This window comes from Boleophthalmus pectinirostris, unplaced genomic scaffold (genome assembly GCF_026225935.1).
Source record: "Boleophthalmus pectinirostris isolate CB_2022bp ecotype Guang Dong unplaced genomic scaffold, ASM2622593v1 HiC_scaffold_20, whole genome shotgun sequence".
Taxonomy (NCBI): domain Eukaryota; kingdom Metazoa; phylum Chordata; class Actinopteri; order Gobiiformes; family Gobiidae; genus Boleophthalmus; species Boleophthalmus pectinirostris.
In genome coordinates, this window is record NW_026571153.1 from 28,741,918 (window position 1) to 28,760,163 (window position 18,246).

An 18,246-nucleotide genomic window follows, 5' to 3' on the forward strand; every position below is an offset into this window, starting at 1 on the left:
CAAATGACTGGAACTTTATTTGTAAGAATGGTGCACAAAACAAAACAAAAAAACGTGTTGCATTCTGCTTACACTTCAGTTACAGGAAACAAACCTGAGCCATATTCAGAGTGTTAAAAAAAAAAAAAAAAAAAGATAGGCTGACTGCAAAATTTCCACTATCAGATATCTCTTGATGGGTGTTCTTATCCAATCAGAAAGCTCCTCTTTTCACCTTCATATAGTCTCCACTGACGTCGGACAGTCACAGTCTTCGTCGTTCACCAACAGACACGATGATGATTCTGAATGCTTTCAGTGTTTTCTGATGTAAGTAACTAATCCTTTAACAAGATTTTCTATATTTTAAAACAGAATAAGCATAGTTTTTATCTTCTCAGGTGGGACTTGGGGGAGTATCATTCAACCGAGGATTCATAAAGTGAAATTTGGAGAAGAGGTTGAAATTATGTGCCTCATTAATGAAAAATTGGAAACCAGCGTGTGGTACAAACTGAGCAACAACAGGACACTGCAGCAGCTCATGTTGAGCTACAGTACAGTCTCTGAAAAGTTTAGAAGTCGTTACTCTGTTAAGTCATCCGGTTTTTTCCAGTACTTTGACGATATTGAATGCAGAGTGGGGCGATGCTGGTACATACTACTGTGGAGTTTTGATCCAGAAAGATGTGGAGTTTGGATCAGGAACAGTTGTGGTGGTTGAAGGAGAGAGTCAAAGCTCATGCAGTCTGTGCTCCAGAGTCCAGACTATATCAGAGTGCAGCCAGGAGACTCTGTGTCTCTCAGCTGTTCATTTAACCCCAGCCTCTGTCCACAAGAACATACCAGTGTCACTTGGATTAAAAGTGGTTCTCAAACTGTTTCATGGAACTTTGAGAACACCAGTATGAACTGTGAGGACGCTGGAGAAACTTCATGTGTTCATAACCTGACCCTGACAGAAGTTGGTTCAGCTGAAAATGGGACTTTTCTCTGTGTGGTGACTGCCTGTGGAAACACGATGCTTGGTTCTGGAACAAGGATAGAAATGTACAGTAAGTCAAGTCTCTTATTTGTCATTATACAAACAATGAGGCTCTGTGGAATTGTAGACAATCCAGTGGCTGTAGTTTCAGTATTTATTATGATTAGAGACAAATCTATCCATGTTTTTGTGCTCCTGTGTAAATCATTATTTAGAACCACCTTATCCGTGGTTTAGTCTTTAGATCCAACAGTACTCTGAAAGCCAAATATGATTTTAGATGGTACTTGGTGTGAAAAGTTTACTGTTATATAAGATCAGATGAGTTTGAACCTCTATCACTACTGCATATGTTTCATTTAGTCATAAATAATGAACATTTGGGTCCGGTCAAGTAGTAACGGAGGGAAACAGGGGCAGATTTTTTACATTCAAATGTCTCTTATTCAGAAACTAGAGGGACTATTGAAATAAGTAAAGTATCAGAATGTAGGACAGAGTTACACTCCAACAGGGTCAAGTTAAACCTGTGATATTCTTTCAAGTTGTTGACAAAAAATGTAAAACTCATGTCGATAACGGAGGGAATGAAATATGCAGCACTTTTTGGACAATAAATCCAAACAGTGATAACTAGTGGTTCTGACTTACATATCCTTAACAAACTGGTTTGAATATTTGCTTCATATAGTTTTCTACCATATGGTACAAGATTGGGTTGAAAAACCTCTTACTTTTTGAGTAATGAGATTTTTTATTAAGAAAGGTCATGGTAACGGAGGGAAAAGTAACGGAGGGAAAATTGTGCAAATAAGTAGAAGGTGCAGGATTTTACATCATTTGTTGCTTTTTTTCTCCTGAATATTTTAATATTACTTCAAAATGAAAGGAAACTATTTCTATAAAATATGTCAGTCCTTCCAAGCAAATTTTTTATCATTTTAAATACATTTAAAAAAAAAAAAATCATGTATCTTCATCAACAGTTCCAAGATGGAATAACACAAGATATGATGAAATACATCCATTTATTTACATGATTTGCAGGTCTTTGAAATTTGGGAAATAATTTTTGTTCCATGTTTCATACATGGTCTGTTTAAAACATATGGAACTCTAGAACCAAAAATGGTACAGAAAAAGGTCAACAGTTTCATAAACTAGAGTACATATGTATCTGTTCAATACATTTTTATATCAGATGCATTAACTTGGCCTTGCTGTTTACTTCTGATTGACCGGGTCCATTTTTAACATAAGAGTCATCTCAGTTTTACATTTACAATTATTGACACTATGACCAAAAAACTGAAAAATTCACCACTTCACAAAGTTAAAATGGCAAGTTAATATAACAACAAACAGAGGTTTACACTTTATACATATATATTCAGCTGTTCATCATCATATATATCACTGAACATGGACTGTGTTTGGCTTTATTACCAGCTTTAAAAAAATCTGTGCAGTTTTAAATACCAAAACTTTTTACTTTGATCCTTTTAAACTAGTGAATAGTGGATATTATGTTCTGTTAGTATACACATTAAAACTTGCTTTGTGACTAATTCTTCGAGCAGACATGTCAAACTCAGGTCCGGGGACCAAATTTGACCTGCGATATAATTATATTTGAGATCATATCAAATCTGTATTAGAGCTGCCCACCGGCTACAGATCGACTATAGACACATTATTTATTAAAAATGTTGTTTTTAATTTTATATTCTGATTGTTCTGGATTCAGCATTTAAGCAAAAGTATTATTAAACATGTATTTAATAAGAAAAGGTTTAACATTACATATCTCGAAAGAAGAGAAAACATGCAGATGTTGTTGAAATTTTTCAATAAATATTTAGTTTGGCCCGTGACTTAGTCCCAGTTTTTAATTTTGGTCTCTGTGAATTTGAGTTTGACACTCCTGTTTTAGAGTAAGTTTCTGTATTACACACTGTGACGGAACCAGTCCATCTATGATTTTCGGTGGCGTTTTCCCCCTGCACATAACCGCGGCCTGCACTGACGTGCCCGCGCACACACACACTGATTCATCCCGCACACACGAGTTCACTCCCCGTTTCCCCGCTGTTTCATTCATCCGCACTGTATTCACTATAATTATAATAGTAATTATATTACTAATAATTTATATTTATAATAGTTATAATATCACCAAATTAAATCAAAATTAAAGAATCATAAAAATCTGCCACATGTACTTTAAAGCCATACTAACATAGAAAAAGACATGTTCCTGCTGTGAGCTGATTTGCCCAAAAATATAAATAAAAACAGAGAAAAAAAAATCAACACTTTAACAAAAGCATTTGTGTTTTGTGATCTTATTTTCTTGTGGGTTTCTTTCACTCTCCAGAAAGCAAGCATGAACAATTAAATCCTGACCTCTCACCAGAGGCCTGGATGAGGGTGAGAGTTCTGCCCAGTATCTTTGCTGTTCCTAGTACAGCATTTTTCTGGACTGATGTGTGTTCAGATTATATATATTTCTGTTTGCAGAAAATCTTCCAGTTCCTCTGAGTCAAAGCTCCATCGCTCTGATTGTGGTCTCTGTTGCGTTCGTGGTGTCTGTTCTTGCCCTGGTGCTCGTGAGCTGCAAGAAGTTTGACAAACAAACTCCAGGTACAGTTGTCATTCAGAAAAGTGTCAACACTATCAACTCCACAAAAGCAAAGCCGTGTGTTTATTTTACAGGAAGAGCTCTGTGCAGTCTGGACTCTCCTCAACACAACCAGGTCAAATCATTTTTATACTATTTACAATCATATTCACATTAGTGCAGGGCAAGAATATTGACCAGCACTGTGCTGTTTACACATGTGTGTGTCTTTGTTTCAGGTTGAAGACAGTGTTACATATGCTGGAGTTAGGACAGCACCCCGAGGTGCCGCCTGCAGAGGGACCTCCATCCTCCACAGTCTCAACACAGTTGTAGTGTATTCTCAAGTGAAAAACTGTAAAATGGAATGAAGTGGTGCAGTGGGAGTCTGACTCCTACACTGAATGTGGAAAGAGAGGATGATGTTTTGTTTGTACATGCATAAGTTCGTTTTGTTAATGTACATCTCATTTTCATTTTTTTGTTTGTTTGTTTGTTTTTTTGTCTTTTTTATGAGGAAGAAAATGAATAAATGTTTAGTGTTTCACATGTGGGTTCATGTGATTATGTCTAATAAGGTGAAAACAGCCAGGCTGATTCTTTCCACAGAGACATGTCTTACCCAGACATGCTCTTGTGCTCTACCCAGGTCAGTGTGGCCGAGCTCATTGATTTTAAAGACTAAGTCTAAGTCTTGCACCACACTGCACTTGCAGTTAGGGTTTGGTCTGAGTGATCTCCCCTGACAGTTTGCCCAGGCAGTAAGAGAACAAGGAAGTCCACAGTGACCCATCGGCTTCTGCCCGGGCCTCTCTCCTGGCTCCTGCTCAACAGCACAGGCCAGTTTTGCCCATTGAAAAAATGATATATTTCAATTTCACACTGCCTTAAATGCTCATCTGTAGGCAACTCAAATGAGATTGAACCCTGTCAAGTGTACACTTCTATTTATGACTACAGAAAGATTCTATGTCCTGTATCTCAGGAGCTAGCGGTAGCTCTCCACCCCCTTCCAAGTAGCTCGCCAAGGGATTTCTGAATTACAGGTATAATGCTGAGTAAGTACAATATGATTCAATAAATGCCTGTTACCAATGTACACAAGAACACTTTTTGTGACCCCTGAAACTAGTAGCTCTCTGTCATTTTTGTGACATAAATTTAACTCACCAGAGGAAAAAGGCTGGAGACTCCTGTCGTACAGACTCCAGTCTTACAGAAAAGATTAGATACAAGCTTTCAATCTGACCAGGTTATTTAAATGATTCACAACATATTCCAAAAGTCTAGGAATATTGCATGATTATCAGCACACACAGAACACATCACACACCCAAAACCACCCTGACATACAATCAATAAACCCCAAAAAAGGACCTTGTGTTTGCCTTTCAGTACAGACGTTATCTTGTCCAATGGAGGGGCATCTGCTGTATTCACTGACTTGCAGTAGATCTATCATCTTTCTTCCAATAACACATAATAGGCCTTTTAGTATTTGGTAGGCTCTTTAGTGTGTGTATATTTCTCTTTGGATAAACCATCTCAGAACAAACATGTGGGTCTCAGCTTTCTCAAAATGAAATGATCTGATCTGAATCTACTAGAGCGTCTGATAATAGTCAGCTCAAATGAAATACACCCTGCTGAAGTACACTTCTATTTATAACCACACAAAGTTTCATGTCTCACAGACCAGTATTTGTCTTACAGATAAGATTTAAGTCTAGAACACGCTGCTTCGACACAAACATGGTGATTGGTTGCTGGTTTAGCAGATCAGAGATTAGATCTGTGTGGTTTGGAGCATTTTTCTGTTTGTATTAACTCTAAATCTCATATGATCTACATATGAGTGCAATTATTCAAGATTATTATTGTTATAAGAAATCACTATGATCATTCACACCTTTAGTTTAAATATGTTTCAAATGACTGGAACTTTATTTGTAAGAATGGTGCACAAAACAAAACAAAAAAACGTGTTGCATTCTGCTTACACTTCAGTTACAGGAAACAAACCTGAGCCATATTCAGAGTGTTAAAAAAAAAAAAAAAAAAAAGATAGGCTGACTGCAAAATTTCCACTATCAGATATCTCTTGATGGGTGTTCTTATCCAATCAGAAAGCTCCTCTTTTCACCTTCATATAGTCTCCACTGACGTCGGACAGTCACAGTCTTCGTCGTTCACCAACAGACACGATGATGATTCTGAATGCTTTCAGTGTTTTCCTGCTGTGGTCTCTATGTAAGTAACTAATCCTTTAAGATTTTAACAAGATTTTCTATATTTTAAAACAGAATAAGCATAGTTTTTATCTTCTCAGGTGGGACTTGGGGGAGTATCATTCAACCGAGGATTCATAAAGTGAAATTTGGAGAAAGAGGTTGAAATTATGTGCATCATTAATGAAAAATTGGAAACCATTATGTGGTACAAACTGAGCAACAACAGGACACTGCAGCAGCTCATGTCGAGCTACAGTATAGACTCTGAAAAGTTTAGAAGTCGTTACTCTGTTAAGTCATCCGGTTTTTCCAGTACTTTGACGATATTGGCTGCAGAGTGGGGCGATGCTGGTACGTACTACTGTGGAGTTTTGAGCCAGAAAGATGTGGAGTTTGGATCAGGAACAGTTGTGGTGGTTGAAGGAGAGTCAAAGCTCATGCAGTCTGTGCTCCAGAGTCCAGAATATATCAGAGTGCAGCCTGGAGACTCTGTGTCTCTCAGCTGTTCATTTAACCCCAGCCTCTGTCCACAAGAACATACCAGTGTCACTTGGATTAAAAGTGGTTCTCAAACTGTTTCATGGAACTTTGAGAACACCAGTATGAACTGTGAGGACGCTGGAGAAACTTCATGTGTTCATAACCTGACCCTGACAGAAGTTGGTTCAGCTGAAAATGGGACTTTTCTCTGTGTGGTGACTGCCTGTGGAAACACGATGCTTGGTTCTGGAACAAGGATAGAAATGTACAGTAAGTCAAGTCTCTTATTTGTCATTATACAAACAATGAGGCTCTGTGGAATTGTAGACAATCCAGTGGCTGTAGTTTAAGTATTTATTATGATTAGAGACAAATCTATCTATGTTTTTGTGCTCCTGTGTAAATCATTATTTAGAACCACCTTATCCGTGGTTTAGTCTTTAGATCCAACAGTACTCTGAAAGCCAAATATGATTTTAGATGGTACTTGGTGTGAAAAGTTTACTGTTATATAAGATCAGATGAGTTTGAACCTCCATCACTACTGCATATGTTTCATTTAGTCATAAATAATGAACATTTGGGTCCGGTCAAGTAGTAACGGAGGGAAACAGGGGCAGATTTTTTACATTCAAATGTACACTTTATACATATATATTCAGCTGTTCATCATCATATATATCACTGAACATGGACTGTGTTTGGCTTTATTACCAGCTTTAAAAAATCTGTGCAGTTTTAAATACCAAAAGATCATCTACTTTGATCCTTTTAAACTAGTGAATAGTGGATATTATGTTCTGTTAGTATACACATTAAAACTTGCTTTGTGACTAATTCTTCGAGCAGACATGTCAAACTCAGGTCCGGGGACCAAATTTGACCTGCGATATAATTATATTTGAGATCATATCAAATCTGTATTAGAGCTGCCCACCGGCTACAGATTGACTATAGACACATTATTTATTTAAAATGTTGTTATTATTTTATATTCTGATTGTTCTGGATTCAGCATTTAAGCAAAAGTATTATTAAACATGTATTTAAAAGAAAAGGTTTAACATTACATATCTTGAAAGAACAGAAAGCATGCAGATGTTGTTGAAATTTTTCAATAAATATTTAGTTTGGCCCACGACTTAGTTCCAATTTTTAATTTTGGTCTCTTTGAATTTGAGTTTGACACTCCTGTTTTAGAGTATGTTTCTGTATTACACGCAGTGGCTGTAAACCTATTTTTGTTCCTCCGTAACTCTAAACACATTGATAAGTGTAGCAGAATGAGGGAATATGCAGGGAAAGAAGTGATTTTATTTTTTTTTGTTCAGGATTTGCTTTGCTTTTATCAAGACTGACATAATTATTGAGTGCGTATACATGCACATCAATAACCCGGTTATGATCGGGTTTTTTGAGTATCCCGGTTTCTTCATGGTGCATGTATACGCAGTAACCCGGTTTCAGTAACCCGGTTATGGCAGTATCCTGGTTATTAGAAACCGGGTTACTGTAGCTGGTTTATTCCGATAATAACCGGGATACTTGTGGCATGTATACGCAGTATCCCGGTTACTGCAACATAAAGTTGAGTGCGCATGCGTCCAAAAGACACTTTCCAGCCTTTCACCACAACAGTAGTCACATAAATAAATTGACCAACATAAATAAAGTGACCAAACGAGTGAAATGACTGTAAAATAAAGAGCTGCGCTAAACCTGCACACGTACAATCTGCACTCGTACGACCTGCACTCGTGTGATCACTGAAAAGCTAAAACATGAACTATCTCCTATACTGTATACGCACGGAACACACTTACCAACATTAGCGCCTCTTCTGTCACAGAAATAACACACATAATCCACAGAGTCGTGTGATTTACTCCAAAAGAAACTGATCGCATCAGCGGCGCAAGGAGCGAGTTGTTTTTATCGCCGCTAACAGTTTATGCTAATTAGCCTACGGTCTTAAGTTTCGTTTCTGTAAAACGTAAACAAATGTGATCACAGCTGAATTATATGATCAAACGGGCTGATGTAGCTCTATAGTCTTTATGGTTTATATGTTGTAAAGTCGAGTTTATTTATGCAGAAGATTTTAATGAAGAATCTGCGCAGTGGATTGTGGGAGATCTCGTAGCTCCTTAGCTTCTTATGCTAAAGGAGCTCACGGTTTGTATTTTTCCTGGTTTATGAAATTGATTTAAGTTAATTTTTGCGCCTGCGCATTTGTAAGATTATGTCAAGAAACCGGGATACTCCATTTGATCATGTATACGCGAATATGAGTGTCCCGGTTTCTCAGTGCGCATGTATACGCAGTAACCCGAATACTGACATAACCGGGGTATGGCTAATAACCGGGTTACTGATGTGCATGTATACACACTCATTAATTTCATTTTTATTATAGCAAGGAATTTGTTTTCAGTTACTCTTTCCACACTTACGCCAACAATTTGCACTTGGATTTGAATCATTTGGTTTGACTTTTCCAGTAACACAACTTTAGTTTTATTTAGATTTAGTGAGAGCTTATTATAGTCAGACCATTGCTAAATTTGATCCGAGGTGATTGTTGAGGTGCTGTATAGGCGAATTTCATTGTTGACAAAAGCGCGCGTTGCATGCTGGGAATTATTGTGGTCGGCGGCAAGAAACACTAATTCAACATGACGGACGGAGCGAGAAAGCACGTAAAGGGTATTGATCCCTGTTATTTATCCACTCTAACGGCAGAGGACCCAAGACCATTTGACCAGAAATTGGTCATAAGCATCGATGGAGCCAAATCACCCTTTTCAACCCCTACAAAAGTTGGACCAAACCAAATTTCTGGTCAGAATTGCCAACTACCTGGACAAATATTCACTTGGGCGATATCCACAATTTCTTGGTGGAAACTCCTGGGCCATTCACAGCAGAAAAGATGAAAACCTCCAAGAGTCTCGATGTGTTGTTGAACTTGTTGGAGTCCACGGTTTGTTAGGATCTTCTACGTTTGCTCTGCGGATGTTTGAAAGTCATTTAATTCACCATTAGTGGTTCTTTTCACTCGGAATATGAAAAAGACATTTTCCTTTTTCCGTGCTTCTATTTGTGCATCTGATAATGCAGCAGGAATTTACCATTATCGGGGATAAATACGTGAGGTTACACACTGTGTTTGACCGCTACCGTGTTTCTTGCTTCCGACCAAAATATTTCCCAGCATGCAACGCGGGCTTTTAATAACAATGACGTCAGGTGAAACTCGCCTATATTTATGTATCCTCACCTGATACCAGAATATTTGTATCAACATCAAACAATACCACTTTTGAGTTTTATAAAGATGCAATTTTTCAACATATAGATGGCAAATGTATAAATCAAATTTTGCTGTTACTTAAATGATTCACAACATATTCCAAAAGTCTAGGAATATATCAGCGCACACAGAACACATCACACACCCAAAGCCACCCTGACATACAATCAGTAAACCCCAAAAAAGGACCTTGTGTTTGCCTTTCAGTACAGATGTTATCTTGTCCAGTGGGAGGGCATCTGCTGTATTCACTGACTTGCAGTAGATATATCATCTTTCTTCCAATAACACATAATAGGCCTTTTAGTATTTGGTTGACTTTAGTATTTCGTAGGCTCTTTAGTGTGTGTATGTTTCTCTTTGGATAAACCATCTCAGAACAATCGTACATCTCAACGTTCTCAAAATTTATTTTATTTTTTTATTTATTTATTTTTATTTTATTTTATTTTATTTTATTTATTTATTTATTTATTTAAAAATAGGGACAAACCACATTAATGAACATATACATGATATGTAAATATGTTATCAGATTATAGCCCAAGGCTAATTTCCATCTGCTGTCCCTAGGCAGGTTGATGTAATCATAAAACAAATGCACAGTAAAAACAATACACCCCGACAGACAATACAATAATACAAACAGACAGACACAAAGAGCTGGTCAGTCACAAGATCACAGACACAGGTCAAGCAAAGGATGTTGGATTATTTGATCAAAATTGCACGCTGCCTTGTTTAGTTAAGATGCCAGTGTATAGATATTGCACACAGCCCATTGCTAAAATTACTATAAAGTGCTTTTCTACAATGTATTGCACGTGCCCTTGAAGGTAAAATTCTTTAGTATATTACATATTGCCCGTAATTAAAATATTAAAATACTTAATAAATAGCATATTGCACTTTGCACATAGCACATTGTAAACTATCGTAAATGATCACACACCTGTGTCGACCTGAGCCATGTCTTTAAATGGCCTTTAAAAGTCGTAAAGCTGGGGGAGTCTCTAACTGTGAGTGGTAAACTGTTCCACAGAACACTGCCCTTATATGAAAACACATATATGAAATGAAATGATCTGATTTGAATCTACTAGAGCACGGGTGTCATACATACAACATAAGGCCCAGGGGCCAGATCCGGCCCTCCAAGACCTTTAATCTGGCCCTCGGCTGATTTTCTACTAAAATATTTTAATTATATTTTCTAGTAAAATATTGGTAATTTTCTTAGAATAGCAGCGTCTCCAGCGTCTCTGTACGTGGCCCCTCCCACCAGAGCAGCACAAATGAAGACTTGTCTCTTTCCAAACGCTCTTAAAGGACGATCGTTTTGACTGTTGACCGTGACACCCTCATCAGAAAAATGTGAAAAATGAGAAAAGTGGAGCCGAGTGCAGGATTTTCCAAGAAAAATTGACTAATTCCTTTTTACATACAAGTTCATGTTAAAACATTGTGTTGAAATTGTATTTTTTAAAAGTTTCAGGTTGTTCATAAAATTATAATATTTTGTAAAAGAAAGAGTTCATCAATTAATAAAAGATTTCTGTAATAGATTTGTGTTTCTCTGCACAAATATTTGAACTTATTGTTATTTTTGGGGTTTATATGACATGAGTTTTCTGATCTGGCCTCTTTGGGATCAAAGTAGGTTGGATATGACCCCCAGACCAAAATGAGTTTGACACCCCTGTACTAGAGCGTCTGATAATAGTCAGCTCAAATGAAATACACCCTGCACAAGTACACTTCTATTTATAACCACACAAAGTTTCATGTCTCACAGACCAGTATTAGTCTTACAGATAAGACTTAAGATTAGAACACGCTGCTTCGACACAAACATGGTGATTGGTTGCTGGTTTAGCAGATCAGAGATTAGATCTGTGTGGTTTGGAGCATTTTTCTGTTTGTATTAACTCAAATGCTCATATGATCTACATATGAGTGCAAGAATTCAAAGTTATTATTATTGTTATAAGAAATCACTATGACCAAGTTATTTAAAACATTCACACCTTTAGTTTAAATATGTTTCAAATGACTGGAACTTTATTTGTAAGAATGGTGCTCAAAACAAAACAAAACAAAACATAAAAGGGGGTTGCATTCTGCTTACACTTCAGTTACAGGAAACAAACCTGAGCCATATTCAGAAATGTAAAAAAAAAAAAAAAAGATATCTCTTGATGGGTGTTCTTATCCAATTAAAAAGCTCCTCTTATCACCTTCATATAAATCCAATTCTGCTGTTGATAAAATTGTTTCTGATTACAGAGAATCTTCCAGTGCATCTGAGTCAAAGCTCCATCGCTCTGATTGTGGTCTCCATTGCATTTGTGGTGTCTGTTCTTGCCCTGGTGCTCGTGAGCTGCAAGAAGTTTGACAAACAAACTCCAGGTACAGCTGTCATTCAGAAAAGTGTCAGCACTATCAACTCCACAGAAACAAAGCCGTGTGTTTATTTTACAGGAAGAGCTCTGTGCAGTCTGGACTCTCCCGAAGACAACAAGGTTTAATGATTTTATTATCATTTTCAATTATTTAGATTAGTGCTGTTATATTGTCTTGTTTCTTGTTTAACTTTTCTGGTGTTTTTTGCATTGTTCATTTCACTGTATGTGTTTTTATGGCTTAGAAATGCCAGAGCAAACAATGCAGGCTCACCGCTCCACAGATTTGACCTGTAACATGGTGTAGTAGTGTCACCTGCTTGGCTCCGCAGAGATACATCATTTTCGGGTCACAGTGCAGATCATTTCAGGCAACACCAGAAAAGTTCCATCATGACCTTTAAGTGGAGACATGCGTTAGTGTAATTATTATTTTTGTGTTTTTTGTTCTTTTTTTTTTAGGTTGAAGACAGTGTTACATATGCGAGAGTCAGGATAGGGCACCACAGCGCCACCAGCAGGGGGACCTCCATGCAACCCAAAAACGACACAGTACTGTATTCTGACGTCAGAATTAAGAAAACAAGAAATAAATAAGAAAATGTTGTTATTTTACGTAGGAATTATGCAGAAATTAAAGTCAAATATGTTTTTTGTTTGTTTTGTTTTTTTTATTTTCTTTTTTTTTAATTAATTAATTAATTTTATTTTATTTTATTTTATTATTTTTTTTTTTGGCAAATTCCGGGTTAAAAAAATAATGTAAAAAATCAACAATAAGAATAAAATATTTTTTTGTGGATTTTTTGTGGATTTTGTATATGTTGTGTATTTTTTGTGGATTTTGGGGTATTTTTTTGTGTATATTTTTGGGTATTTTGTGGATTGTGCATTTTTTCTGAAGAAGGCCATGACCGTAATTTTGCCAAAATAAAAATGTGTTTCTCCTCTGACCACATCCTGTATTACTGATGGGGATCATACTGGTTTAAAATAGGACCAACTTTCAAACAATTCCACGTTAATTAAAGCAATCAAGTAATGTAGACGTGATATGTTTCTAAATATATATTCAATAAAACAATAAACAAATCTATTTTTTAAATGCATATGATGGCATAATTAGATGGTTTTTCCTTTTTAATAATCTATTTTCATGCACTGACAGAACAACCTCCACAAAAAGGCAATAAACAGCCAAAGTGAGAAAGAACACCCCTGAAGTAGGCCTGTAACGATAACAGATTTTGCAGGACAATTAACTGACCAATAATTTATTGTGATAAATGATAATATTGACATTTTGAGACCAATTTCAACTGTTATAATGACCATGAATGAATAAAAATGCAAATACACCCTTTCAAAGATCAATAAACCTTACTCTCTAAAGAACATTTAACACAGGAACTGAAAGACAATAAAAAACAACAGACCTAAATAAAACAGACTTGTTAACATAGGACTAGCCTAATGTGTGTGACTCACAGCGAGGACTTGTTCACAAAAATGCACTTGAATAAACCACTTTTGAACCAAATACAACCAAAGCAATAAATAAATGGATTTATTAAGTCTCTGTAACAAAATTGCCCTTAAAAGTGATTTTAGTCACTGACATGGTATATAGTGGTCACTCTCTCTGTGGCTGCTGCTGTGGCCCCGTCATTTTGGTCATTTAAATGTTTTTATTAACCCTCGACACAGGATCCTGTTTGGCTCTGAGGGAGTCTCTGTCCTGTCTGGTGTCGTGTCAGTGTCTTGTGGGATTTCAGTGGATTTCGGGTTCTCCTGGGGGCGGGGCTAGTTCTGTCACTCGGGGTTGGGTTTATCAGCTGTTGGGGTTTGAAACATTTCTTCTCATCGTTTGCACACTCTCAACATTTGACGCATGTGGCTGTTGAGTTGATTCAGCATCGTGATTTGTTTTGGCACTCGGCAATGAACTGTTTTGGTTCTGACAGCGGCTCTTGTGTTGTGGCTTCATTTTTAGCTGCACAGACAGCGGCGCTTTCTGCACTCGGGCTGCGTCTGTGTTGATAAACACAGTGCACGTTGGTTCAAGCGTCATTACACTTGTTAAACAAGAGGAATCAGAGCGATAGAAGCTTCTAACATTCACCCTCTTTGAGAGTGAGAAAGAGCGAGGAAAAAACAACAACATGCAAACAGAATTTATCGCGGTCGGAAAAGTTATCATGCTCGTTAAAAGTTATCGTATGATTAATTGATTTGTTTATTATCGTTACAGGCCTATGCTGGAGGACACCCTCTCATATTGGAAATACGAAATATGAGTAAAAAATCCTTTCTCTCATTCATTTAAAAAAAAAAAAAACACTGATAATGACAGGTCTTTTTTGTGATCAGATTTATTTTGTGCAAAAAAAAACGTAACAGGCACCAAAGATCCACTAATTGAACAATGTAATATTGCTGTGTATTTTAAACCAGTCAACACAGAGACAGAAACTGGTTCATCACAAGAGTAAGACGCCAACACAAAAACAGACATTAACTTTTATATTCACTTTATATTGACTGTAGTTCAGAAGAATGCAGTGAGCAGGACATTGGGGAGACCAAACAACCACAACACTAAACAACACAAGTTATTCAGCCTCTGAGGTGCACCTCCTTTGCCAACGATATTCACCGTGAGGTGCAGAATTTAAGCAGAAGGGCTGCTTTGAAAAAGAGGTGAAGAAAAAGAATCCCTCCTAGAAGAGAAATGTTGGATTAAGATAATTAACCGCTCTCTACAATAGCATTCTAACAGTATGGACTAGTGAGAGGTCAAGTCTATCAAATGCAGGTACTCAGCAGTGGTGATTGTGTATTTTGTTCACTTACAATAGCAATAAATCTTATTCTGATTCTAAATTACAATAATAGGTTAACTAGTAAACAAGTGCTGGGCAGTTTCACTGTTAAACTTGTTTTCAAAAGCAGAGTCCAGATGACTTCCTCTGAAACATTCTCTACCTTGGAACACTAACAAATATGATAAGAACACGTAACTTTTCCAAAATGTCCTTACAGGCCCTGGTATATTTTAAACAAAACAAATCAGTATACTTTTTAATACAAGCACATTTTAATACCAGGCTAACATTCATGTCTGTGTTGATCTTGAATTAAACTTAGGCTGCATTCACACTGCAGCCTGAAGTGACCCAAATCCGATTTTTTGACCCCTATGTGACCTGTATCTGATCTTTTAATGACAGTCTGAACGACACAGATCCATTTTTTTCAAATGTGACCCAGGACACTTGGATATGTGCTCCTGAAACCGATACATATCCGATCTTTTGACATGCGACTTCAGTGAACAAACCAAAAACGTCACTATTCTGCGCTGAAGTAGGCGAAAATTGTTAATAAACTCTTGGTCGGCGGACCAGACAGATAGATAGATAGATAGATATGCTACTGATCCCTAGAAGGTGAAATTCAGATGTAGCTCACATTCACACAGTTCATCACACACTAAGGTCGTTTTCACACCGCTAGTTCGATTATTTGGTCCGCACCAGGCAATAAAATTGTTATTATGTAGCAAATACACTCCAGTGTGGTCCGTTTTCACACCGGCAAACAAACCAAAACTGGTTCGATTCATGTGTCTCTGTTTCCCCGGTAAAACAGTGATACTCCAGTTATCAACACCGATGTTCCTGTTAATACCACGGGCCGTCCTCATCTCAAATTATCACCATGAACTCATAAAACAGCAACATGTAGAACTTTGTACAAACTCACCGCATCAGCCCAGAGCTCGGGTAACAGCAGCAGCCAACAGTGCTCACAGTAGCACACAGCTCCTCAGGACGGGGCTCGGGTCTGGTCCTTGGTCTTCTGTTACAAGCGCGTTGGTCAGATGGTCCGGAGGCTTCATCCTCCATGTGCTGGTTCCAAACGGTGGCGAGCAAGACCAGTGCGCAATGACTGGGTCTGAGCGGGTACGTTCCGTCGTCTGCGCGCTGGTTCTGTGCGGGAAAGCGAGAATGCGCTGTGGACTACAGGTCCGGGCGCGCTGCTCCTGTCCTCCGCGCTCAAGAAGCACGGCAGGTTCCGAGGTGGTGCAGCATCCGGACAGAAGCGTGAGTCCAGTTTGGTTTGTTATATGTTGTTCTGAGCGTCCGTCCTTGGCGCATTTGGTTCTTCCCGGGGAAAGCGCTTCCTCAGGTCGAGGCTCCCCGCTCCAGCTCCTCTGAGCCCGGCCTGAACCGGAGCTGCCCCCGCTGGTTCGGGACTCTGGTTTAGATCTAGTCCGACTGTATTTCTCACACTAGGCAAAAAGCAGGGACTTTTTTAAGTTGTATCAATTGAATGGGCGATTGCCTATTGCCATAAAATTATTTGGTTAATTAAAGCCTAAAATAACAAATGTTGGTTGCTGCGTGATCACGGGGAACACCGGGACTTCTCTGTGCGTGTAGGTCCCGAACAGGGGTACACACCCCCAATTTTGACTCACTCTGGAGCCACACGTTCGCACGTACTTGCTCCCTCTTGTTCATTTCTTAAACATGCCACTACAACTGCATAATCCCTATCATCCGAATACTTTTGGATGTGACAGGACTCAGAGTTGTTCTTAAAGTCGGCAGTGTACAGAGTATAAAGAAATGGCACCAGCACTGTACCCTGCGGTGCTCCTGTGCTGTTCAGTACAGTATCAGACACACAGTTGCCAAGCCTGACAAACTGTGGTCGTCCAGTCAGGTAGTGTCCACCCGGTGAGTGATGGATCCAGCCCCAGGACATCGAGCTTCTCCTTCAGCATGGAGGGCTGAATGGTGTTGAATGCGCTCAAAAAGTCTAGAAACATCACCCTCAAATAGCTGCCAGGTGTATCCAGATATTCATAGATCTGGTGGAGCATCTAGATGATCGCATCCTCCACTCCAATTCCCCCCATGGTAACCAAACTAAAGGGGATCCATTCCATGTTCCACCTCTGGTTAATGGGGTGCAGAAAAAGCCGCTCCAGAGTCTTCATAATGTGCGAGGTAAGTGCTACTGGTCTATAGTCATTCATCTCTGCTGGACGACCAACTTTACGTACTGGCACAAGATAGAATGTTTTCCACAGCATCGGGACTCTCCGTGTCTCCAGACTTTGGTGGAAAATCCTGTGCAGCTGTGGAGCTAACTGACCCGCAGTCTTTGAGTAGTCTGGGACACACAGCATCTGGACCTGGAGCTTTACCTGGACCTGGAGCTTTACCTGGACCTGGAGCTTTACCTGGACCTGGAGCTTTACCTGGACCTGGAGCTTTACCTGGACCTAGAGCTTTACCTGGACCTAGAGCTTTACCTGGACCTGGAGCTTTACCTGGACCTAGAGCTTTACCTGGACCTGGAGCTTTACCTGGACCTGGAGCTTTACCTGGACCTGGAGCTTTACCTGGGCACAGCCTTTTAAGCTCAGTCCTCACCTCCTGCACAGTGAGTGCCACACCTGGGACCCCTGGATTTACTCACTTATTCAGCAGCACTGATGGAAAGGGAGGCTGTGGATGTTATAGGGACAGCGGTCATAGATTTGGGTGGAACTGCAAGCAGAGGAGAGATAGCGCCACCATGTGGTGTTACTGGAGTAGGCACAGCAGTCACAGGATAATTAAACCTATTAAAGAATTGGTTCAGTTCATTTGCCCTGCTCACATCACCGACTGTGCTCTGGCTGTTCTTCTTAGAGCCAGTGATGTTCCTCATCCCATTCCACACTTCTCGGATGCTGTTGAGTCACAGTCTACTCTCCACTTTATTTTTGTAGTCCCGCCAGAGTGTCTTTTTAAGCTCCTTTTGGACTGGCCTGAGTTTGTCTCTGTCCCTCTCCTTGAGGGTTGCCTGCCTCAACTAAGAACGGGCTAGACATCGGGGAGGCTTAAAGTGAGTGAAATGAGAGCGCAACTGACGGGAAAAACTCCCCTTTTATAAAGACTATTATAGACTACAGCGCCGCATGTATATGTTTCCCACAGCTCATTCTACAAAAGGTTCTCTTATCTTACATTACTTTTTACATTTTTTTTATTATTATTATAATTATTATTATTATTTTAAACAACATCGACTTTGTTTGAAATTTAACTTGTTTTCAATATGCTGTTTCATTTTCTTTTGAACAAAACTGTTTTATTTCTAAGGGAATAAGTCAAATGATTTAATAAGAATTGTAATATAATAACTGAACTGACCTTTTTTTTTAGATTAGAAACACC

The 18,246-nt window shown here is 38.6% G+C and overlaps 1 protein-coding gene across 1 annotated transcript; it reads left to right on the forward strand.

The window, feature by feature from the left end:
* Window positions 1–5,770: 5,770 nt before the first annotated feature.
* LOC129409709 (uncharacterized) lies at window positions 5,771–17,444 on the forward strand. Its single transcript, XM_055156226.1, has 7 exons — window positions 5,771–5,834; window positions 5,914–6,565; window positions 11,895–12,017; window positions 12,090–12,130; window positions 12,473–12,577; window positions 16,878–17,028; window positions 17,194–17,444. The coding sequence occupies exons 2-7, from the start codon at window positions 5,983–5,985 to the stop codon at window positions 17,442–17,444; spliced, it is 1,254 nt and encodes a 417-aa protein (XP_055012201.1). The 5' UTR covers window positions 5,771–5,834; window positions 5,914–5,982.
* The last annotated feature ends 802 nt before the right edge of the window (window positions 17,445–18,246 follow it).